This window comes from Phyllobates terribilis, unplaced genomic scaffold, assembly GCF_046119375.1.
Source record: "Phyllobates terribilis strain yellow unplaced genomic scaffold, ASM4611937v1 Scaffold_2__4_contigs__length_985480577, whole genome shotgun sequence".
Classification (NCBI taxonomy): domain Eukaryota; kingdom Metazoa; phylum Chordata; class Amphibia; order Anura; family Dendrobatidae; genus Phyllobates; species Phyllobates terribilis.
This window is the reverse complement of record NW_027362762.1, coordinates 58,583,288-58,607,775: the sequence shown is the minus strand read 5'-3', so window position 1 is coordinate 58,607,775 and position 24,488 is coordinate 58,583,288. Positions and strand designations below refer to the sequence as shown.

Below are 24,488 nucleotides of genomic sequence, written 5' to 3'. Positions count from 1 at the left end.
CTTTATATCACACCACAAAATGTTTCCAGCACCGCACTGCAGCACCAACCCGGATAAACCCCGCCAGGCAAGGCACAATCGAAAACGTAGCCCCCCCGCAGAGTTAATTTCTTTATTTGTTTCAAGATCCTTGCTACCTGTCCAGGTAATTTGCTGCTCATTCTTTAAAATGTTCAGGCATAGAAAGTATATTGAAAAGTTGCAAAAGTTTTCATTATGCATTGATTAAACTTTACAAATTCAGACTGACAGTCTCCCTTTTTTGGTGCAATCAAGCGATCCGGCCTCCGCAGAGTTAATCCCTTTCACATCACTTATTTCTGCGCTCCGGTAATTGTACCTTGGTATTTTTAGATCATGAAGCCGACAATCAAAAAGATGATTTATTAATTGCAGATTCTCTTGCTCCATTTTACAGACAGACACCTCCAGATCATGAATATCTTTCTTGTAGATATCAAACTGCAGAGGACAAGAAATGTTAAACATGATCATATTTCTATCTTGGTCTTAAAGGGAATTTTCCCTTCTAAACCCCTTGTCAACTTTTAAGACCCATATTCTCTAATGATTCGTTTCTTTTTTTATATATTTTTAGTGGTCGGAGCTGAGTTTTTTTCTAATACAAAGTTCCAAATCCCCTGAAAAGTCACAGAACTAAATGATAAAATTCAGTCCGCCTGCAGTCACCACTAGAGGGAGCTCAAACTTCTGATCTCAGTTTCTAGCTATGGATTTGGTCAGTGACTGAATTACCTCTCGCTTTAACCATTCGTTTTCGTTAATTTCCCTCCGACTCTCCTCATCAATGTGATTCACTGCGTCCTGAAAAATGTATTTCATTTTAGTTTATTAATGGTCGTCTGAGGAAGATTCTGCTGCGCTGATTGCACTTGGGCAAATCATCAAGATCCACTGCTGGCAGCTCCCGTGTAGTCACCGTCCAATGATATCCCAAATTTGCTCGATGGGAGACGAGTCTGGAGGCCTAAACGTGCAACCATGGCCTGCATCTCCAGACTTGTCTCCCATCGAACACATCTGGGACGCCATTGGCCGGTAATAAACAAATAATTGCTGATGTGATATTTTATTGCAATCCACACTAGTCATAACATTTCGGTCACAATTGACTTTCATCAGATAAACGGATTACTGACTGTGTAACAAAGAGGGTATTAGACATAGACACACTGGGGAATCAGCGGTAACACTCTCAGGATGGATCAAGTAACTTGGCCATCTTTAGGGATCCACATTTAGTATCTACCGTATGTTACCTGTGTTGCGATTTCTCTGGTTTGATCCATTTTCTTCTCTCTTTTTTTGTCTATGTCAAGTTTTGTTTTCTCCAGGTTTTTTCTAAAATATTCTTTTCAGGATGAAAAAGAGAAATTAAAGAAAAACTTTGGCAGTGAGACGACAGAGCATGGACAAAAGTTTCATCATTAGGGTGTCCATGATATGGGACAATCGCTACAGGGAAGGGGAGTTGGTTGTTTTTTGGTTTTTTTTTAGATTTCAGAGGTATATGTTCAAGGGTTATCTGCAGTATTGAACTACTGGAGACCAAGGATGGCTTGAAAAACCAAACTACTGGAAACTGAGGACTGCCTGAAGCTCCAAACTACAGGAGATCAAACAATGACTGAAGCATCAAACTACTGAAGACCAAATACAACCCGAAGAAAAAAACTACTGGAGACTAAATACTGCTTGGAATACCAAACTACCAGAGACAAAGTCCATATTCCAACAAAAAGAGAGAAAGGCTTGGCACTGTCAGTAAGGAAAAAGATTTCTTTTCATTAATGGACTGATTAATGTGGTGCTCTACTCGCAAAAGAACATGTAAAATCCAAGAAAAACGAGGGATGAGTGGTACTCACCATCCAAAAAAACTTACCGTATTTATTTCAACGCCTTTAAAAATTGCATTGCTTTTAGGGAACAAACAGGGTGTGCTGATGACAGCCGTTTCGCGCTGCAACCAGAGCTTCAAAAGTTCTATATAGACCTGTTGATGCGCTAGTTGCAGAGTGAAACGCCCATCGTCAGCACGTCCCACTTGGATGATGAGCTCCACCCTGGTTTTTCTTGGATTCTACCAGAGATCAAGGACTGCCTGAAGCATCAAATTTCTGAAGAGCAAGGAATGTCTGAAGGACCAAACTACTGGAGGCTGAGGACTACCTGAAGGACCAATCTACGGTAGACCAAGGACTGCCTTAAGCACCAAACTACCAGAGGTTAAGGCATACCTGAAGTACCAAACTACTGGAGACCAAAAACTTCTCCAGACTGAGGACTGCCTGAAGTGGCAAACTATGGAAGATTGAGGAACACCTCAAAGACCAAACAATTGAAGACCGAGGACTGCCTGAAGGACCGAGCTACCAGAGACTGTGGACTGTCTGAAGGACCAAGCTACAGTAGACTGAGGACCATCTGAAGGATCAATCTACCATAGACTTAGGATTTTCTGAAATACTAATCTACTGGAGACTGATGACTTTTGAACGTTCAAACTACAGGAGATCCACGACTGCCTGAAGCATCAAACGATTGGAGACTAAGAACTGCCTAAAGTGGACAACTACTAAAGAGCACCTTAACTGTCAATCTATTGGAGACAAAGGACTGCCTGAAACACCAAACTATTAAGCATCAAGGGATGTTTAGACTCAGGTACTGGACACCAAGAGAGATCTGGGCCATCACAGTACTAGATATAAAAAAAACAAGCTGATGGACTTCATGAACTGTTCCTGGTACCAGACACCAAGACTGACCAAAGCTCTAAATTATTGGTCACCAAACACCCGAGACCACATGATGTATGGAGCATGAAACCACTGGACACTATGAACTACCTGATTCACATACCACAGTTTGAGTCTTGGGTCTAGAGCACCTAACTTTGCCATCGAGGAATGTCTGAGGGGCGCCAAACAATGGAAGACCAAAGCATGTGTGGATCACCGAACCAATCAGACACTAAGGACTCTTTGGAGCACCAAATAACTGAACACCAAGAACTGTGTTAGGAGCACCATGATTCTTTCGAAAGAGCCAATGTTCATGGTCCAACCTACAGTATTCTGTATTATGCTTCCACAACATCTCTGAAATCCAATTTTGCTTGTATGTACTATGGCCGAGTGACCTTTCTTCACAATAGAATTGTCTTTAAAAATATATATAGAGATTCCTAAGAAGTAAGTGAGCGAACGTCTTCTACCGCCTCTCTAAATCCCACCAAACTGACCATCTATTTCAGAGAAGTTCTGTTTAATGTCGCTGATCTCTTCCTGTAGGTGATTAATCTGTTTGGCGTCTTCCCAGCTTCCTACATTCTTATACTGCAGCCAGTAATCCTTCTCAGCTTCTGCTACCAGAATCTGCTGCTCCAGACCATTTATCTCCCCACGAAGCTCTAAAAACAAAGACGTAAAAGTCAGAAATGAAAGACGCCGTGTTTTCCTTCCTTCATGTAGAAATGTGCCACAAGGTAACGATCTCACCAAGTATAGTCACTTCCACCACGCGTCACTGGAGGCGTGATCTATCATTCAAGTATGAAGCATGTTCAGGTGGTGGAGGCATTTTTACACATACATATGGCAGGTCAAAAAAGATGAAATCACTCAATCATGAGACACCAAACATTTCAGTTATATTTTTATAGACAGTAACTAGAATTAAAAAAAGAAACAACCTTGTTTTGAAAGTGTTTCCATAGTAACAGACTACAAACAAACCCTGCGTAGTCTGATCCTGCAATTAAACTTCCTTCCATCAGTGCGCCACTTTTTGATAACATGGTGCGTAAATAAAAAATGGGAGACAGATGGCAGAAAGTATGACTGCAAGATCAGATTTGTGTATACAGCTCCAAGGCACAGATGTGTTTCCATGGTTACAGACTACAAATGAACCCTCTGTAGTCTGTAACCATGGAAACACATCTGTGCCTTGGAGCTGTATACACAAATCTGATATACTCTGTACTTCAATTACACACAGTTTTAAAGAACCCATATGAGAGAAGTGCATGGCTCCGATAACCAGAAAGGGCTTTCATTCTCTTGATGGTTTCTATTCAGTGACAACAAGCAATAATCTTGAAAACCAAAACAAAATGATGTACAAAAAAAAATGAGCCAATCAGATGTTTCCATTTATATAACCCTCTCCCACTAAGGATCCTATTAATCAATTGCGTTTTGTTTTTTTTTATGTCACTTTTCTTTATTTGTCTTGTGGCATTTGTCATTTTCGCGCCAAATCCTTCAAAATGGAGCACAAATTTTGCGCAAAACAAAAAATACTCTTTTTTTTTCTTGTCTTTGATCCGTTTTCCCCACTTTGTAGTCCAAAAAGTTATACGTTTTACAAAAAGGTATAAATATTGTGCCTGGCCTACGTAGAATCACTCCAAAATGTGCAACTTTTTTGATGTATCAGTCTAAAACATCCAGAGAGGCCACATTGGTGTAAAAATCGGAAAACGAAACAACAAAAGACAACTTTAAAAAAAAGCAGCAAATTGTTTGCAAATCAAAAAAAGTTACTAACTGAGAGTTATTCATGCTAAAAAAAAAACCTGGTGAAAAAGAAATGATGAATTGAATTTCTGCAGCTGCATCCCGCTCTTCTCCCCATTACGTTTCTTACATTCGCTCCGATAAGTAGTTGTTGTAATGAAGGAGTCGGTCAGTTATGAGCCACTCTATCACCTCCCTCTTCAATCTGCCTGTCTTCTTTTTATAGTTCTCTGAATATTTGAGTGACTGAACAGGGCTGCAGACAGGGAGAGGGGAAATACAGGCTGCTGAAAGGTGAGGAAGTAAGTACTTTACCCTAATATGAGGTTGGGATGCTTCAATCATTGGATTCTGCTCTACTTTTCTAGCTGGAAGCCTCAGACACATTCACTAAGAGGGAAAGTTACTGCAGCTTCATCCCCCTCCTATCCCTCCTCCCTACCTTTTATTTACTGTTACTATAGATGAATTTTATCTATGACTGAGGAGGTTTGTGAACATTTTCAGAGATGGTACATGCAGGGAAAAGAGTAGGTGATGAAGATGCCACCATTTATTGCAATATGTGCAATCGGAGCGATCTTTTCTGGTGATAATAGCCAGAGAGTAATCTTCAGTTACAAGGTCATCCTGAAGAAGAGCACCCCCACGGAGGATTCTCATGAGGAATATTCGCCCTCTAATCCAAGCTTCTTGGTATTTGCTCTCTTCCCTTGTTACATTCCCCTCTCATTTGACTAAGCAGATCCTTCGGCTTTCGAGCTCCACTTTAAGGGCAGCCTGCGATACTTAATTGCTCTTAAACTAATAGACTTTGCCGAGATGAAGTGGAAGATCTTGCCTCTAGGGAGATAAATATTGAGTATTACTGCAGCGCTGTGCAAAAAAAAAAAAGTAAAAATAGTCTCATTCCCAGGAGAATTTTCACTGGGAATATTACAGAGAAAATATCTTACGACGAATCTGAGTGCTTAAAAGGACAGTGCTGCTAGAAATGAAGGAAAGAAACAACTGAAGAACATTTTTCAGTCTTTCTACAAGATCTTCTAACAAACCGTCTTCAGCTTGGGAAAGAGTTGGGACTCAGTTTGCCATGGAAATCGAATAAATGGGTTTACACACCCCTCTTGGGATAAGGATTGATTATAGCCCCAGCCCCCTGAGGAAGCCTGTATAGGCGAAACTTGTTAGGGAGGTTACGTGTTGATCTTCTCAGCTTTAGTGATACCTATGCGTTTGATAAATGATAGCTATCCACTTGATGCTGTATTGATCCATGGTGTAGATAGGACAGTACAGATGCGTTATCAGCAGTGAGGCTAGGACTCCAAATAGATATGTGTCCAGTTTGAAATGGAAAATACAGGTTCACTATTGTAATTTTAATATCTTTACCACTTTTAAAGTGAATAGAGTAAAAGCTAGATTTTAATACATCCCTTTATTTGGGTTTATTTAACCTTTGGGTATCTTGTTAGTAGTTTGCCATGGAGTTCAAAGAAGGCTTCAGCTACAGCAAGCTGCCCCCCCCCCCCAGCCGGAGAAAAAAGTGCTCAGCCTATACTCTAACAACTTTCTTAAAATTTGCACTGGAGGGAGAAGACAAGAGAAATGGACACATAAGCAGTAGAAGACTTATCTAAGTTCTTTTCATATATTTTAACTATAGTGTTATCGTTAACAGGTCTTATGCCTGTTTTGGAGAGGATACCATATCTTAGAAGGAAAGAAGATGGAAATTTAGATACGGTAAATTCTGCCACTCAGCAAAACTGGTGTGAGAATACTGAGCTGGCTGTTTCTCATGCCGGTTACAGCGTGAGAAGAGTTTCTTTTTTTTAATCAACTTTTGACTTATCAGAGATCTGGTACAATTACAAGATTAGGGAGGAGGCAACATCCAGCTGTGATGAGGCTCTGGATAGGTTTGAACCCTACACTTGGCAAATGTGCCGTAAAATCCCTTGGCTCACACATAGTATTAAACTCAAATTTGCACCTAAAATAGGGTAATATTCAGTGTAGGGAAACCTCATACAGTTTAGACCGGCTAATGTGATACAATTTAATATTTGGTCCAGTACCTTCAAATAGTATTTCCTTCTGCCGGATATATCCCCACTTCTCTTTTATCATCTCATCCACTTGTTCTCTGTTGACGACTTCTTTCTTTTCCATTTCTGTTTCCTGGACCTTTGCCTCGCTCAGCAGCTCCTTAACGTGCACGGATTGCTCGGCTTTTAGGCGCTCGTTCTAGGGGTTACATTAGAATCAATTAGACTTGCTTACTTCTTGCTTACCTATCAGGCGAAACGTTCTACAGCCTCAGGGGGTATGCACGGCATCTGGAAAAAAATTCCAACCTTACTCTTCCTTCAGTCCAGCAATGTTTCATCACCCGAACCCTAAGCCTCGCTCTTATAGAGTACACACGTCAGCTCTTACTGCCTATCAGGCGAAACGTTCTACAGCCTCTGGGGGTATGCACAGCATCAGGAAAAAAATCCCAACCTTACTCTTCCTTCAGTCCAGCAATGTTTCATCACCCGAACCCTAAGCCTCACTCTTATAGAGTACACACGTCAGCTCTTACTGCCTATCAGGCGAAACGTTCTACAGCCTCTGGGGGTATGCACAGCATCTGGAAAAAAAATCCCAACCTTACTCTTCCTTCAGTCTAGCAATGTTTCATCACCCGAACCCTAAAAGCCTTGCACTTATAGAGTACACACGTCAGCTCTTACTGCCTGCCCTACCACCGCTGCCTTTGCAGTGGCTGCTCACTCCCCATCAGAGCTGCTTCTACCTTCTGCTCCTCTGCTGTGCCTGACCACCCTGGGCCACATTCATTAGGGGTGGCTGCCTGGATGGGGGGTTGGTTTTAACATTTTAATGGCCACTGCAATTAGGGTAGTCCCAGCCAGAGGGATTTGTCTGGAGTCTATATATGTAGGGGGGGTCTGCATATACAATGGGGGTCTGGGTATCTGTACACAGGGTGGTCTGAGGTTTGTATACTGTGAGATTCTGGCCTGGGACTGTACTCAGTGGGTTTTGCTTAAGAGAGTTATGTGGGGGTGGGTGTTGTATATAAATAAGAATTTTTTATTGTGCAAACTACTTTTTTTTCCCACTTCTGATTAAAAGTCATGACAAGATCTGTCACATGATGGACACCATCTCTGTCCCCTAATGGACTCCAAACTGACTTATAGTAGGGTCTGTCAGGTCAACATTGTAGAGTCCATTGCCTTGGGGGGTGGAAGAAATATTGTATGCTGCTGTATTCTCAGTTGATCATCAGGGCATGTTGGGAGTTGTAGTTTCACAACATCTGGAGTATAATAGGTGGTTGGTCCCTGCTATAGATTAGGTATGGAAAGTCTGGGATTTTAAGGCTGATCTACTAAAAATGTAATTTAACCATAAAGGAAGGCTGATCTGAAAGTGGTCAGAATCCAGCTAAAACGGACTGTCGACTATCCGCCTATATGTCTCCTTTAGCTGAATGCCAGGTATATTATATAATCCCTTAAAATCCCACTGATCAGTTAGGGATGCCATATCCATTTATTAGGCAATTATTTACTTTATGGGAAAAACCCCTTTCTGTAAAAGCAACAAAAAAAAATAACCCTTGAAATGAGTTGTCTGGCTCCCGGATCCCTGGACATTATTACCTAGTTGCTGGATTTTAGCTCAGTTGCACATTGAATATATGGTTTGGCCCAGTCCATCAGAGCAGAATCCACTGTTACTTAGCCCCCGCTAATAGAGGGCGGCCCCTGTATGACATCTCTATAATCTCTATATGCCAATATGATAGAAAGCCAGAAAAGTGGACTTCAGGTGCTCTGCTGACTCAAAGAACGAATCATAAACAAATTAGCTGAAGGTGGTTTGTCAACGCGTTTCAGAGTCAAATCCAAATCCTTCCTCAGGACAATCACATGTGAAAAAAAACATTTTTCTGTTGAAACTCTTCTTGAAAAGACTAGGAAGTCTAAAATTAGCCCCAGTGATTAGTGTGAAGATTGCAATATTACTAATGTGTTTTCTTAATAAAGATCTTGATAGGAAAAAAAAACATTGGCAACATTTTTTTAAATATAAGTAAACCCAAAAATCTGATTTAAATAATAGGTCATTTTCTGATGATCGCTTCCCTATTCAATCTCCCCCTCTGTCTCTTGGAACGATGGCACTTACCCTTTCTTTATATCTCACATTCTTTTGTTCAACTTGTTTCACCTCGGCCAGTAACTCTTCGATCCGACTCTCCTTCATCTCAATTCTATAATTTGAATTAATGTCATATTTGGATTAAAATCAATCTGCAACAACGTCATGTCAGATAACTGCAAGTGCAATGGTGGCAACTTAACGAGCTTCATAGATGCCAAACAGATGGTGGAACGCAACTTGCCACATCTGATGAGCTCTTTAATGATATAGGACAGCTAAGAAGTCAAAGAAGGCACTGTTCTTCAACCTGGCATGATGATCAAATTAGTTCTTTTTATGTGGAGGGTATAAATATTTGGCCTCCTGTTTGACACTTTCTGAATGAACTGAAGGAAATCCGAGCTTCATCTGGGGGTAAAAATGGGTCATAATCAGCTGATTGTGCTCTAGGTGAAGCACTAGAGGAGCAACAGAAAAAGAAAAGTGGACAGGATGAGGAACGATGCATTGCTAAAAAAGTCTGGACGCCTCTGTGACCAAATGACTGCAATAAAGGAGCAACTTCTAAGACCAACCAACATCTCATCTCCATGTCTAAAGTCATGATGTTGCTACAACCCCTGGCAAAAATTATGGAATCACCGGGCTTGGAGGATGTTCATTCAGTTGTTTAATGTTGTTGAAAAAAAGCAGATCACAGACATGGCACAAAACTAAAGTCATTTTAAATTGCAGCTTTAGGGCTTTAAGAAACACTAAAAGAAATCAAGAAAAAAAAATGTGGTACTCAGTAAGGGTAATTTTTTTCAGACCAAGCAGAGGGAAAAAATTATGGAATCACTCAATTCTGAGGAAAAAATTATGGAATCACCCTGTAAATTTTCATTTCCAAAACTAACACCTGCATCAAATTAGATCTGCTCGTTAGTCTGCATCTAAAAAGGAGTGATCACACCTTGGAGAGCTGTTGCACCAAGTGGACTGACATGAATCATGGCTCCAACACGAGAGATGTCAATTGAAACAAAGGAGAGGATTATCAAACTCTTAAAAGAAGGTAAATCATCAAGCAATGTTACAAAAGATGTTGGTTGCTCACAGTCAGCTGTGTCTAAAATCTGGACCAAATACAAACAACATGGGAAGGTTGTTAAAGGCAAACATACTGGTAGACCAAGGAAGACATCAAAGCGTCAAGACCGGAAACTTAAAGCAATATGTCTCCCAAACAGGAAATGCACAACAAAACAAATGAGGAACGAATGGGAGGAAACTGGAGTCAATGTCTGTGACCGAGCTGGATTTACATACAGAAAAGCTAAACAAAAGCCATCATTAACACCTAAACAGAAAAAAACAAGGTTACAATGGGCTAAGGAAAAGCAATCGTGGACTGTGGATGACTGGATGAAAGTCATATTCAGTGATGAATCGCGAATCTGCATTGGGCAAGGTGATGATGCTGGAACTTTTGTTTGGTGCCGTTCCAATGAGATTTATAAAGATGACTGCATGAAGAGAACATGCAAATTTCCACAGTCATTGATGATATGGGGCTGCATTTCAGGTAAAGGCACTGGGGAGATGGCTGTCATTACATCTTCAATAAATGCCCAAGTTTACATTGATATTTTGGACAGTTTTCTTATCCCATCAATTGAAAGCATGTTTGGGGATGATGACATCATTTTTCAAGATGATAATGCATTCTGCCATAGAGCAAAAACTGTAAAACATTCCTTGAAAGAAGACACATAAGGTCAATGTCATGGCCTGCAAATAGTCCGGATCTCAATCCAATTGAAAATCTTTGGTGGAAGTTGAAGAAAATGGTCCATGACAAGGCTCCAACCTGCAAAGCTGATCTGGCAACAGCAATCAGAGAAAGTTGGAGCCAGATTGATGAACAGTGCTGTTTGTCACTCATTAAGTCCAAGCCTCAGAGACTGCAAGCTGTTATTAAAGCCAGAGGTGGTGCAACAAAATACTAGTGATGTATTGGAGTGTTCTTTTGTGTGTTTGTTTTTCATGATTCCATAATTTTTTCCTCAGAATTGAGTGATTCCATAATTTTTTCCCTCTGCTTGGTCTGAAAAAAAATTACCCTTACTGAGTACCACATTTTTTTCTTGATTTCTTTTAGTGTTTCTTAAAGCCATAAGGCCCCGTCACACTAAGCGAGATCGCTAGCGAGATCGCTGCTGAGTCACAAGTTCTGTGACGCAACAGCGACCTTAGCAGCGATCTCGCTACGTGTGACACGTAGAAGCGACCAGGCCCCTGCTGTGAGATCGCTGGCCGTGTCGGAATGGCCTGGAACTTTTTTTTGATCGTTGAGATCCCGCTGGGTAGCATGCATCGGTGTGTTTGACACCTTACCAACAACCTCGTTGGCGACTCAGAACTGAGACACATAAGCGTGCATTTGCGTTGCATCGTTATACAGGTCATACAGGTTATACAGGTTATACATCGTTGCTGCGTCGTTGGGAAGATCTGACTGTTTGACATCTCACCAGCGACCACATAGCGACACAGCAAGGATCCCTGCCAGGTCGTATCGCTGTCGGGATCGCTGTAGCGTCGCTAAGTGTGACGGTACCTATACAGTTGCCATTTGAAATGACTTTAGTTTTGTGCCATGTCTGTGATCTGCTTTTTTTCAACAACATTAAACAACTGAATGAACATTTCATTTATTTTCTACAAAAATTATGAACCATTTTGAGGAAAAAAACGTCAACACAACACAAAGAAAAAAAATAAGTGACTTAAAAAAAAAAAGGCAAATAATGAATCGTTAGTCTCAGATCACCTTCAAAAAGGTTCTTTGCTCTAAACAATCCTTTTTTGATTAAAGGGTCCGCTGAGGATGGGCGGATAACAGAGTATCTTGCAGCTGAAACGCTCTAGCAATCAGCGATATGATGTCTGGGAACAAAGTTACAAGTGTTCAAAATCCCTACAGTGCCTCCACAGGAGAAATGAAGTATTACATATTTGTCAATAAAATGGGTTATCTATGTAATGCAGGACAAGACAAGTCCTCCAGATCGAACCTCTCTACCCTCTGGCCAGTAGATCGTCATCTAGTGGTGGAAACTGTTTTTGTATATGTTTTGATTTGGGCCCAAATGCAAAAACTGTAACAAAATTCCCAACCTACTATGCTAAGTCATTTATAATACTGATGCATACTTTTGTGGCGGAGGAGCTCTGGGGCACCAGGGCCCAGGTATGACTGCTACCTCTGAACCCACCCGAGCTGCATCCCTGATACTCACTGATAAGCCAGAAGAGCTTCTGCAAACGTCATCTTGTCTTCCTGTGACTTTTTACTTTGCTTCTTTTTCTTGGATCCTTTCTTACTCTTCTTCTTACTCTTCCCCATGTTCTAATATAACTGGAAAAATAATTAAGAAAAATTTTATTTTTTAAAGGAACACTACCATTTTATATTCTTTAGGGATCACTAGATCCCTGTAACCAATCAGCGCTGGCTTCACTCTCCTCTCCTATGAATGTAATTGACATCGGGAGGTAGTGAGAGCTATGACTGCTTACTTCCTCTGGATGTCTTGATTTGTCCAAAGGAGAGGAGAGTAAAGCCAGCGCTGATTGGCTGCAGGGATTTCATGACATAACAATGTCACACTATCACCGGGAGAGCCAGTGCCGACATTGCTGGAGCAGCGCCGGCACTGTAGGTGAGTATAGGCGTTATTATTTTACTAGGGAGAGACATAGGGATTCAGAAGGGGTTGTCCGAGTAGTGGACAACCCCTTTAATGTAATATCTTAAGTTCAGGGCTGTCATTTGTAATATGTGGGCCACAAACAGTGATGCTATCATGGAGTATCTCAATAAAAATAACATCATGATCCAGCATCAACATGTGTTTATGAGGAATCGGTCTTATCAAACTAATCTGATCAGCTTCTTTGAGGAAGTAAACTTTATACTGGACCACGGCGCCACATAAAAGTTTGCTACATAAAGTGAGAGCAACAGGAATGAGGGAAAATATGTGCAAGTGGGATAATAACTGGCTCAGTAATAGGAAACAGGGTGGAACATACTCTGATTGGATCACAGTTAATAGTGGGGTACTATAAGGGTCAGCATTGGGCCCTCTTCTTTTTAATATATTTTTGATTACCTTGTTGAAGCACACCGCGTAGAATGTCAATATCTGCAGATGATACTAAACTCTGCAAAGTAATCAACACAGAGGAGGATAACTTAATATTACAGAAGGATTTATTTAAGCTGGAGGCTTGGGCTGAGAAATGGCAATTCAAGTTTAATATAGATAAATGTAAGGTCATGCACTTGGACTGAGGAAACAAAATGTACAATTATGTACTAAATGGTAAAGAAACTTGGTAAGCTGTCAATGAAAAAGACTTGGTTGCATGAGTGGACGGCAAACTCAACTTTAGAGACCAGTGTCAGGGAGGTGCTACAAAGGCAATAAAATTGTGGGATGCATTATAAGAAGCATATATACTCATGACGAGAATATAGTTTTGCCTATATACAAGTCACTAGGGTGGCTACACTTAGATAATGGGTACAATATTGGGCTCCAGTGTATAAGAAGGACAGAACTTGAACTAGTGCAAGTGCAGAGAAGAGTGACCAAAGTTATTAAGGTGATGGGTGACTGCAGAAGACGGGTTGCCAGACTTGATGTTTGGTAAAACGAAGGCTTAGATGCGATCTTATTACAATGTACAAATATATAAGGGGACAGTACAGAGATCTGTATAATGAGTTTTTTACCAGTAGTCCTGCAATGGTGACAAGGAGGCATCCTCTACGTCTAGAAGAAAGAAGGTTTAATCATAATCACAGATAGCGATTCTATACTCTACGAGCAGTAGGACTGTGGATTTTTTACTGTATGAGCAGTAAGACTATGGATTCTTTACTATACGAGTAGTGAGACTATGGATTCTTTACTGTACAAGAAGTAGGACTATGGATTCTTTACTGTAAGAATAGTGAGACTATGGATTCTTTACTATACGCGTAGTGAGACTATGGATTCTTTACTGTAAGAATAGTGAGACTATGGATTCTTTACAGTATGAGCAGTGAGACTATGGATTCTTTACTATAGGAGTAGTAATACTATGGATTCTTTACTGTACGAGAAGTAGGACTATGGATTCTTTACTGTACGAACAGTGAGATTATGGATTCTTTACTGTACGAGCAGTGGGACTATGGATTCTTTACTGTACGAGCAATGAGACTATGGATTCTTTACTGTACGAGCAGTGAGTCTATGGATTCTTTACTATAGGAGTAGTAAGACTATGGATTCTTTACTGTACGAGAAGTAGGACTATGGATTCTTTACTGTACGAACAGTGAGATTATGGATTCTTTACTGTACGAGCAGTGAAACTATGGATTATTTACTGTACGCGCAGTGAGACTATGGATTCTTTACTGTGCGAATAGTGAGACTATGGATTCTTTACTGTGCGAGCAGTGAGACTATGGATTCTTTACTGTACGAGCAGTGAGACTATGGATCCTTTACTGTACGAGCAGTGAGACTATGGATCTTATACTGTATGAGCAGTGAGACTATGGATTCTTTACTATAGGAGTAGTAAGACTATGAATTCTTTACTGTACGAGAAGTAGGACTATGGATTCTTTACTGTATGAGCAGTGAGACTATGGATTCTTTACTATAGGAGTAGTAAGACTATGGATTCTTTACTGTACGAGCAGTGGGACTATGGATTCTTTACTGTACGAGAAATGAGACTATGGATTCTTTACTGTACGAGCAGTGAGTATATGGATTCTTTACTATAGGAGTACTAAGACTATGGATTCTTTACTGTACGAGAAGTAGGACTATGGATTCTTTACTGTACGAACAGTGAGATTATGGATTCTTTACTGTACGAGCAGTGAAACTATGGATTCTTTACTGTATGAGCAGTGAGACTATGGATTCTTTACTGTGCGAATAGTGAGACTATGGATTCTTTACTGTGCGAGCAGTGAGACTATGGATTCTTTACTGTACGAGCAGTGAGACTATGGATCCTTTACTGTACGAGCAGTGAGACTATGGATCCTATACTGTATGAGCAGTGAGACTATGGATTCTTTACTGTGCGAATAGTGAGACTATAGATTCTTTACTGTACGAGCAGTGAGACTATGGATTCTTTACTGTGCGAATAGTGAGACTATAGATTCTTTACTGTACGAGCAGTGAGACTATAGATTCTTTACTGTGCGAATAGTGAGACTATGGATTCTTTACTGTGCGAGCAGTGAGACTATGGATTCTTTACTGTACGAGCAGTGAGACTATGGATCCTTTACTGTACGAGCAGTGAGACTATGGATCCTATACTGTATGAGCAGTTAGACCATGGATTCTTTACTGTGCGAGCAGTGAGACTATGGATTCTTTACTGTGCGAATAGTGAGACTATGGATTCTTTACTGTGCAAGCAGTGAGACTATGGATTCTTTACTGTGCGAGCAGTGAGACTATGGATTCTTTACTGTGCGAGCAGTGAGACTATGGATTCTTTACCGTATGAGCAGTGAGACTATGGATTCTTTACCGTACGAGCAGTGAGACTATGGAACTCTCTGCCACATAATGTTGCAAAATTCAAGCAGAACTTGGGTGCAATATTTTGAAAAATACAATATTACAGTTTATGGTCAGTAAATTCTGTGATGGGACATTGATCCAGGGAAGTAGACTGTTTGCATATGTGGAGTAAGGAAGACATTTTTAACCCTCAAGATTTACATTCATATCATAGGCGAAGCTCGCTGCAGCAGTAGAGCCATTGTCAGCAGCGTGTCATTGTAATCTAAATATGATGGATGTAGATTATATAATCCAACGAAAATGCAAGACAGCTCACACCACCTGCAACAATTTCATCCCGGGTGCTCGGCAGTCAGAGCAAGCGTAGAAGCATAAATTGAAGTAAAGCCGGCACGCCGTCCTCGTTGAAAGAATTCTTTATTGCTTAGTCCATAGATCTATGAATAAGGAATCTATATCCGAAACGCGTCAGTGTTATTTGTTCGTGTCTAAGCACATGGATTAAGCAATAAAGAATTATTTTAAGGAGGACGAAGTGCCGGCTTTTTTTCGATAGATTATATAATATTACAAGAAGGGTAAAAATAAAGCAAAAATCCCAGAATTCCGTTCGGATCCGACATCTTGGCTGGAACTAAAGGCGCAATAAAGAGCTGGATGTGGGTTTTTATTGAATCTTGACTTGTGGGACAGGATTCTCCTGATGAAGACTCCCTCCTGGCTCTTAGCCCGAGATGAAAATGTGTCGTCATCGGAGGAAGAATCACTTCATTTATGAGCTGAAATAGGACTGGGTTCTGTTTGGCGATTTCTCTTGTAGATGAAGAACAGCTGAGTAGACAGGAAGGGAAGGTCTCGGCCAAAAAAAATTCATTATCCTCAGATTTTATACTCAGCGTGAAAGCAAAGCCTTGTAACAGGTCCTGAATTACTGGGGGTTTCGTATGGTATGCAGGAAACTCAGCATCAAACGGGCCCATTCATAAAAGTCTAAATACAGGATGGACAGAGCCAACGTAACTCACAACATAAACTGTATGATCAGCTGCACAATTATATAAGTACATCTGTGCTCACCCCAGAGCCAAGATTATACATACATAACTGCGATCATAACATCAAGATAGTGGCAGAATTCTTATACATAGGGAGAGGTGTTATAGCAGTTATATTCTTGTATATAGGGGCAGTATTATAGTAGTTATATTCTTGTACACAGGAACAGTATTATAGTAGTTATATTCTTGTACATAGGGAGCAGTATTATAGTAGTTATATTCTTGTACATAGGGGGCAATATTATAGTAGTTATATTCTTGTACATAGGAGCAGTATTATAGTAGTTATATTCTTGTACATAGGGGGCAGTAGCAGTATTATAGTAGTTATATTCTTGTACATAGGGGGCAATATTATAGTAGTTATATTCTTGTACATAGGAGCAGTATTATAGTAGTTATATTCTTGTACATAGGGGGCAGTAGCAGTATTATAGTAGTTATATTCTTGTATATATGACCAGTATTATAGTAGATACATTCTTGTACATAGAGGGCAGTATTATAGTAGTTATATTCTTGTACATAGGAGCAGTATTATAGTATCTATATTCTTGTACATAGGGGGCAGTATTATACTAGTTATATTCTTGCACATAGGGGGCAGTATTATAGTAGTTATATTCTTGTACATAGAGGGCAGTATTATACTAGTTATATTCTTGTACATAGGGGGCAGTATTATACTAGTTGTATTCTTGCATATAGGGGCAGTATTATAGTAGTTATATTCTTGTATATAGGGGCAGTATTAAAGTAGTTATATTCTTGTACATAGAATCAGTATTATAGTAGTTATATTCTTGTACATAAGAGCAGTATTATAGTAGTTATATTCTTGTACATAGGATCAGTATTATAGTAGTTATATTCTTGTATATAGGGGCAGTATTATAGTAGTTATATTCCTGTACATAGGGGGCAGTATTATAGTAGTTATATTCCTGTACATAGGGGGCAGTATTATAGTAGTTATATTCCTGTACATAGGGACAGTATTATAGTAGCTATTTTCTTGTACATAGGGGCAGTATTATAGTAGTTATATTCTTGTACATAGGAGCAGTATTATAGTAGTTATATTCTTGTATATAGGGGCAGTATTATAGTAGTTATATTCTTGTATATAGGAGCAGTATTATAGTAGTTATATTCTTGTATATAGGGGCAGAATTACATTAGTTATATTCTTGTACATAGGGGCAGTATTATAGTAGTTATATTGTAGTACATAGGGGGCAGTATTATAGTAGTTATATTCTTGTACATAGGGGCAGTATTATAGTAGTTATATTGTAGTACATAGGGGGCAGTATTATAGAAGTTACATTCTTGTACATAGGGGGCGGTATTATAGTAGTTATATTCTTATACATAGGGGATAGTATTATAGCAGTTATATTCTTGTACATAGGGACAGTATTATAGTAGTTATATTCTTGTACATAGGAGCAGTAACATAGTAGCTATATTCTTGTACATAGGAAGTTTTGACTGCAGAATAATGTTTGTTTCCTAGGAGAAAATAAGAAAATGGCATGGTACAACAGGGGTGGGGAACATTTTTTCTATCAAGGGCCATTTGGATATTTATACCATCCTATGAGGGTCGTACAAAATTATCAACTTGAAAATTACCATACTACATTTGTACAAACATTTAACTAACTCCCTCCTAATGTGATGGCTGAAACTGCTTCTCTTTGATGCGGCTGTGATGTTAGGTGGTATTGATGATATTGCACTTTTCCAGATTTGCGTCGGTCTGGACTGCAGGCGACTCTTTGCGATGATGAGTTTTGATAAGAACTTGCAGCAGTAAGTACACAGATGTATATTACACAGCAGGTCTCCTCATAGTGAGAAATTCATCACTGCTCATGTAACATTTTTAGAACTCAAGCAGTGAGAGGTCTGCAGTACATACATCACATTGGAGACACCGAGGCTGCTGTATACATCACATAGGAGACACCGAGGCTGCGGTATATACATCATATAGGAGACACCGAGGCTGCTGTATATACATCACATAGGAGACACCGAGACTGCTGTATATACATCACATAGGAGACACCGAGACTGCTGTATATACATCACATAGAAGACACCAAGGTTGCTGTATATACATCACATAGGAGACACAGAGACTGCTGTATATACATTACATAGAAGACACCGAGACTGCTATATATACATCACATAGGAGACACCAAGACTGCTGTATATACATGACATAGAAGACACCAAGATTGCTATATATACATCACATAGGAGACACCGAGACTGCTATATATACATCACATAGGAGACACCGAGACTGCTATATATACATCACATAGGAGACACTGAGACTGCTGTATATACATCCCATAGGAGACACTGAGACTGCTGTATATACATCACATAGGAGGCACTGAGACTGTTGTATATACATCACATAGGAGATACCAAGGCTGCTGTATATACATCCCATAGGAGACACTGAGACTGCTGTATATACATCACATAGGAGGCACTGAGACCGTTGTATATACATCACATAGGAAATACCAAGGCTGCTGTCTATACATCACATAGGAGACACTGAGACTACTGTATATACATTACACAGGAGACACTGGGGCTGCGGCATAGACATCACAGGAGACATGGGGCTGTGGCATAGACATCACAGGAGACATGGGGCTGCGGCATAGACATCACAGGAGATGCAGGGACTGTAGTATAGTCATTACAGGAGGGGCTTGTGCTGCTCTCTCCTACTGTGGGACTGGAGCACATTTCGCACTAACTTCGCCCACAAAGTACGTCCTGATGCTGCAATGTAGTGAACGCTGCATTGTGCATGCTCACAGAGTAAGAAGAAATTAATGGTTCAGCAGCCGTCAAAACGCAGCTGCTGACCTGAGCACTGTGGTCCCGGGGAATCTGTCCGGGGGCTGGAGAAAAGGTCATTGTGGGCCAGAGTGGGCCTGAGGTTCCCCACCCTTGTGGTACAGCATCCCATTTTGGATAAATACACCTGTCTTGTAGACCTTTTACAGTGCCGTGCAGAACAAAGCCAAAAATTTCCTTGTTTATGAGTTGGAAAGGTAATGGTTAATAATTAGGATGCAATCTACATATTCAATTGCATCCACATTCATCCATGTATCCATTGTATTCATCCAATTTTATCTACAGTCTTAATCCACAGACGTTACATAATGTTACGTGCAGTGAATAATATGGACCTGCACCTTCAGTATCTGTTGCCGGCTGTACTATACAGTGCAGAGTTAATTGGGGTCATTAAGTTTACAAAGTTGCACAAGAACGTATGAGTTTCTACAGTACACTGACAAATATTAACCTATGTGGACTTGACCACATTTTGGGACAGGTTGATTTTTTTTTTTCAAGATTCAAGAACTAAAATTTTTATATTTTTCCACTCATATAAAGGATTGTGTTTTGAGAGGCAAGCTCTAGGCTTTATTATCACCATTACAGGGTACAAATAATTTATTCTTTGATTTAATACGCTATCTTTATATTTATTTACTTTTTTAACGGCCTTCAGCTCGTTCTGGAGCCATGCCGACTTGATGGATGCATACTCTGTAGGAAGATCGATCTTGTATTATTGTTATTATTATTATTTATATAGCGCCATTGATTCCATGGTGCTGTACATAAGAAGGGGTTACATACCAGATACAGACATCACTTACAGTAAACAAACTAACAATGATAGACTGGTACAAAGGGAAGAGGACCCTGCCCTGGCGGACTTACAGTCTACAGGATGGTGGGGAAGGAGACAGTAGGTTGAGGGGTTGCAGTAGCTCCGGTGTTGTTGGTTGAGGTGGCAGCAAGCAAGGTCATGGCAGGCTGTAGCTTGTTTGAAGAGATGAGTTTTCAGGTTCCTTCTGAAGGATCCAAGTGTGGCGGATAATCGGACGTGTTGAGGCACAGAATTCCAGAGGATAGGGGATATTCGGGAGAGGCGATTGGGAGAGGAACGAATAAGTGTGGAGGAGAGAAGGAGGTCTTGGGAGGACCGGAGATTACATAAGGGAATGTATCGGCAGATTAGTTCAGAGATGTATGGAGGAGAGAGGTTATGGATGGCTTTGTAGGTCAGTGTTAGGAGTTTGAACTGGATACGCTGGGCAATTGGGAGCCAGTGAAGGGATTTGCAAAGGGGGGGTGGCAGAGGAGTAGCGAGGCGAGAGATGGACCAGTTGCGCAGCAGAGTTAAGGATAGACTGGAGGGGTGTGAGAGTGTTAGCAGGTAGGCCACAGAGGAGGGTGTTGCAGTAGTCGAGGCGGGAGATGATGAGGGCATGCACAAGCAGTTTAGTAGATTGAGGGTTCAGGAAAGGACGGATTCTGGAAATATTTTTGAGCTGGAGGTGACAGGAGGTGGCGAGAGCTTGGATGTGCGGTTTGAAGGACAGAGCAGAGTCAAGGGTTACTCCGAGGCAGCGGATTGTCGGTATAGGGGAAAGTGTGATGTCATTTATTGTGCTAGAAAGATCAGGTGGGGAAGATATGCGAGATGGGGGAAAGATGATGAGTTCAGTTTTGTCCACATTGAGCTTGAGGAAGCGGGAGGATATGGCTGCTAGACATGCTGGGATTTTGGACAGCAGGGAGGTGACATCTGGGCCGGAGAGGTAGATCTGGGGGTCATCAGCGTACAGATGGTACTGGAAGCCATGGGATTTTATGAGCTGTCCCAGGCCAAGGGTATAGATTGAGAAGAGTAGGAGTCCTAGAACAGAGCGTTGAGGGACTCCAACAGAGAAAGGGCGGGGTGAGGAGGTAGTGTGGGAGTGGGAGATGTTAAATGTGTGGTTGGAAAGATATGAGGAGATCCAAGATAGGGCAAGGTCTTTGACGCCAAAGGAAGAGAGGATCTGTAGTAGGAGGCAGTGGTCAACTGTATCGAAAGCAGAGGACAGGTCAAGAAGAAGGAGTACAGAGAATTGTCTGTTAGCTTTGGCTGTAGGTAAGTCATTGGTGATTTTGGTAAGGGCAGTTTCGGTGGAATGGTGGGGGCGGAAGCCGGATTGTCGGTTGTCGAAGAGAGAGTTAGATGAGAAGTGGGAGGAAAGTTCAGCTCAAACTCAAGAAGTTTGGAGGCATATGGGGCAGTAGCTGGACAAGGAGGTTGGGTCCAGGGATGACTTTTTGAGGATGGGCGTGATTGTGGTATGTTTGAAGACAGCGGGGAAGGTACCAGAAGTTAGTAATAGGTTGAAGAGATGGGTTAGGGATGGGATGAGTACAAGTCTAGATAGGTCCACCAGAGTCTTCTCCACTGTTATCTTGATAGTATCAGGCCATTGGGTTGCTGGTATTCCTCTTCACCTTGTTCCTTCTATTCTTCTGACCATGATGTCCTTCTCCAGTGATTGCTCTCTCCGTATGATGTGTCTAAAGTAGACAAGTGACATGTCTGGCATGATTAGTTCCAAAATTGATTTGTTTGTTCTTCTTGCCATTCATGGTATTGATAACATCCTTCTCCAGCACCACATTTCGAAGGCATCGATTCTTCTGTTGTTTTTTTATCGTCCTGGTTTCACAGCTGTATGTTACCACAGAGAAGACCAGACTATGTATGAGCCGTGTCTTCATCCCCAGTGAAATGTTCCTCGATGTGAAGACCTTGTCCAGTGACTTCATTGTTGATTTGCCCAGAGCTATTCTCTTATTGATGTCTGGTGTCGAAGCTGCTTCTTGAGTTATCATCGATTTGAGTAGGTTGAAGACCTGTAAAAAAACTTCCAGTTTGTCGCTGTCTCAAATGTGTCCCGGTTGTACCTGGCAGTAGTCAACATCTTTGTCTTCTATAAGTTGAGTAGCAGTCCCATGTTCGAGCTTTCCATCTTGACTTCATTCCATCTACGCTTGTTGATATCAGTGTTGTATCATCTGCGTATTTAAGATTGCTGATTGTATAATGACAGCAAGTATTTTTGCTGAATAAAAGCATTTTTATGGAAAAAAAAAATCACTTTCATGTTGCCACATTCTGTCGAAGTAGACATATTAGGATTTGTTTTTCTCAGGACATGATCTGGGTCATATAATGCCAATGAGCTGAATGAGGGACCTCCATCCACCCCACTGTCAAACTCAAATGGGGCATCTCAGGGGTTAAGCAGCCTGTTGAAGTCAATGGTTTACATTTAAGAGAAAATGCTTATTCTACTATAGAAAAATAATATTTAGCTCCAAACATGACAAAGACAAATAAATCAGTTGATTCTGTAGGAAATGTACCTGTTTTCTCAAATTTCCCTTTTTATTTTAGATAGCTTTTCTCAGCATTTCATCCTACCACATAGTGCCACGATACCACACTGTACCGTTATAGTTATACAACGCAATTCAATGTCCAAATATTATCACCATACATAGATAAATATCATTGAGAAGTTGTCATTTTCTTTGGGGTCCTCCGGTGCGCTATAGACACTAGGGACCTTGTGCAAGTGCCTACTCTGCACCCACTGAAAAGCGACCCCGAACACGGACTAAACACACTAGAAATACATCATAGTAATACACACTGACCAGTACAGTCCATCGAGTGTCAGCTCTTGAGTATACATATAATAATGCTGAAGTGTGGACTCATCACCCACCTGTGTGCAGCATATGAGGAAAACAGTCCATGGATCTCCCCACACCATGTAGCAGCCTGTGCTACTGTTCACAACATTCTATTACCATAGCAACAACTGACTGGCTACATTGTATCAGTGCTGCATTCTATGCTGCCTGCAGTGTTCTAGTGACACCTGTTGGACACTTAAAATGTTACACATCAAGATCTCTGTGCTATGCTAGAAGCAAAATATTTTTTTGAAGTGACAAGAGGTGTTGCCCTAAAGTTAGGGATTAGTGGTCAGTGTGAAAACTGCACCAGTTTTAGTGTTTTGTTTTGTTTTACTACAGGGTGGGCCATTTATATGGATACACCTAAATTAAATGGGAATGGTTGGTGATATCAACTTCCTGTTTGTGGCACATTAGTATATGGGAGGGGGAAAACTTTTCCAGATGGGTGGTGACCATGGTGGCCATTTTGAAGTTGGCCATTTTGGATCCAACTTTATTTTTTTCAATGGGAAGAGGGTCATGTGACACATCAAACATATTGAGAATTTCATAATAAAAACAATGGTGTGCTTGGTTTTAATGTAACTTTATTCTTTCATGATTTTTTTACAAGTTTATGACCACTTATAAAATGTGTTCAAAGTGCTGCCCATTGTGTTGGATTGTCAATGCAACCCTCTTCAGAGTGAAGCAGAATCGGGCAAAGAATAGAGACCACCTGGCATGACACGGATTAAGTCTTTGGGCGTTTTGTAAATAGACCATGTTTTTGTGGTCAGTGTAGATGACCACCGGGTGCAGAGCCCCCTCCAGCAGGTAACGCCACTCCTCCAGCACCAATTTGATGGCTAGCAGCTTACGATCTCCTATGGAGTACTTGCGCTTGGACGAGGAGAAGAGTTTGGAGAAGAAGCCGCAGGTTACCATTCTCCCGGACGGGGATTTCTGGGTGAACACCGTTCCGGGATGATGCATCAACCTCCAGGAAGAACTGCTTGTTGCAATTCGGACGGTGCAACACAGGGGCAGAGGCCTCCTCCGCTTTGGAAGTCCACTCCCTGGGATTTGCTTCCTTACGGGTGAGCGCGGAGATGGGAGCGGTCAGGGAGGAGAAATGAGGGATGAAGAGGCGGTAATAATTTGCGAAGCCCAGGAATCGCTGAATTGCCTTCAACCCCTCCGGTCGGGGCCACTTTAAGATGCCAAAAACCTTCTCGGGATCCATCCACAGACCAGTCTCAGAGATAATATAGCCCAGGAACGGAAGGGAGGTTTGCTCGAAGAGGCATTTCTGAAATTTTGCATATAGGCGATTCTGCCGGAGCCTTAGCAGAACTTGACGAACATCCCTCCAGTGTATGGGCAGGTTCTGAGAGAAGATCAAGATATCGTCCAGGTACACCACCATGCAAGAATACAGGAGATCACAGAAAATGTCGTTGACCAGCTCCTGGAAGACGGCTGGAGCATTA

At 41.1% G+C, this 24,488-nt stretch overlaps 1 protein-coding gene across 3 annotated transcripts in view; it reads right to left on the bottom strand.

Moving 5' to 3' along the window:
- CCDC83 (coiled-coil domain containing 83) overlaps positions 1–23,145 on the bottom strand; it is a 41,628-nt gene extending 18,483 nt beyond the window's left edge. Inside the window, exons 1-10 of one of the 3 annotated variants that reach the window (XM_073662003.1) lie at positions 23,040–23,101; positions 13,519–13,558; positions 12,893–12,944; positions 12,017–12,135; positions 8,757–8,841; positions 6,632–6,800; positions 3,269–3,436; positions 1,281–1,372; positions 757–825; positions 341–462 (exon numbers count right to left, since the gene is read on the bottom strand). In XM_073662003.1, coding sequence (XP_073518104.1) covers positions 341–462; positions 757–825; positions 1,281–1,372; positions 3,269–3,436; positions 6,632–6,800; positions 8,757–8,841; positions 12,017–12,123 — 812 coding nt within the window. In that variant the 5' untranslated portion in view covers positions 12,124–12,135; positions 12,893–12,944; positions 13,519–13,558; positions 23,040–23,101. Of the gene's footprint in view, positions 1–340; positions 463–756; positions 826–1,280; positions 1,373–3,268; positions 3,437–6,631; positions 6,801–8,756; positions 8,842–12,016; positions 12,136–12,892; positions 12,945–13,518; positions 13,559–23,039 lie in introns of all 3 variants that reach the window. The other 2 variants (XM_073661993.1, XM_073661987.1) reach the window with 2 other exon arrangements.
- Between the last annotated feature and the right edge of the window lie 1,343 nt (positions 23,146–24,488).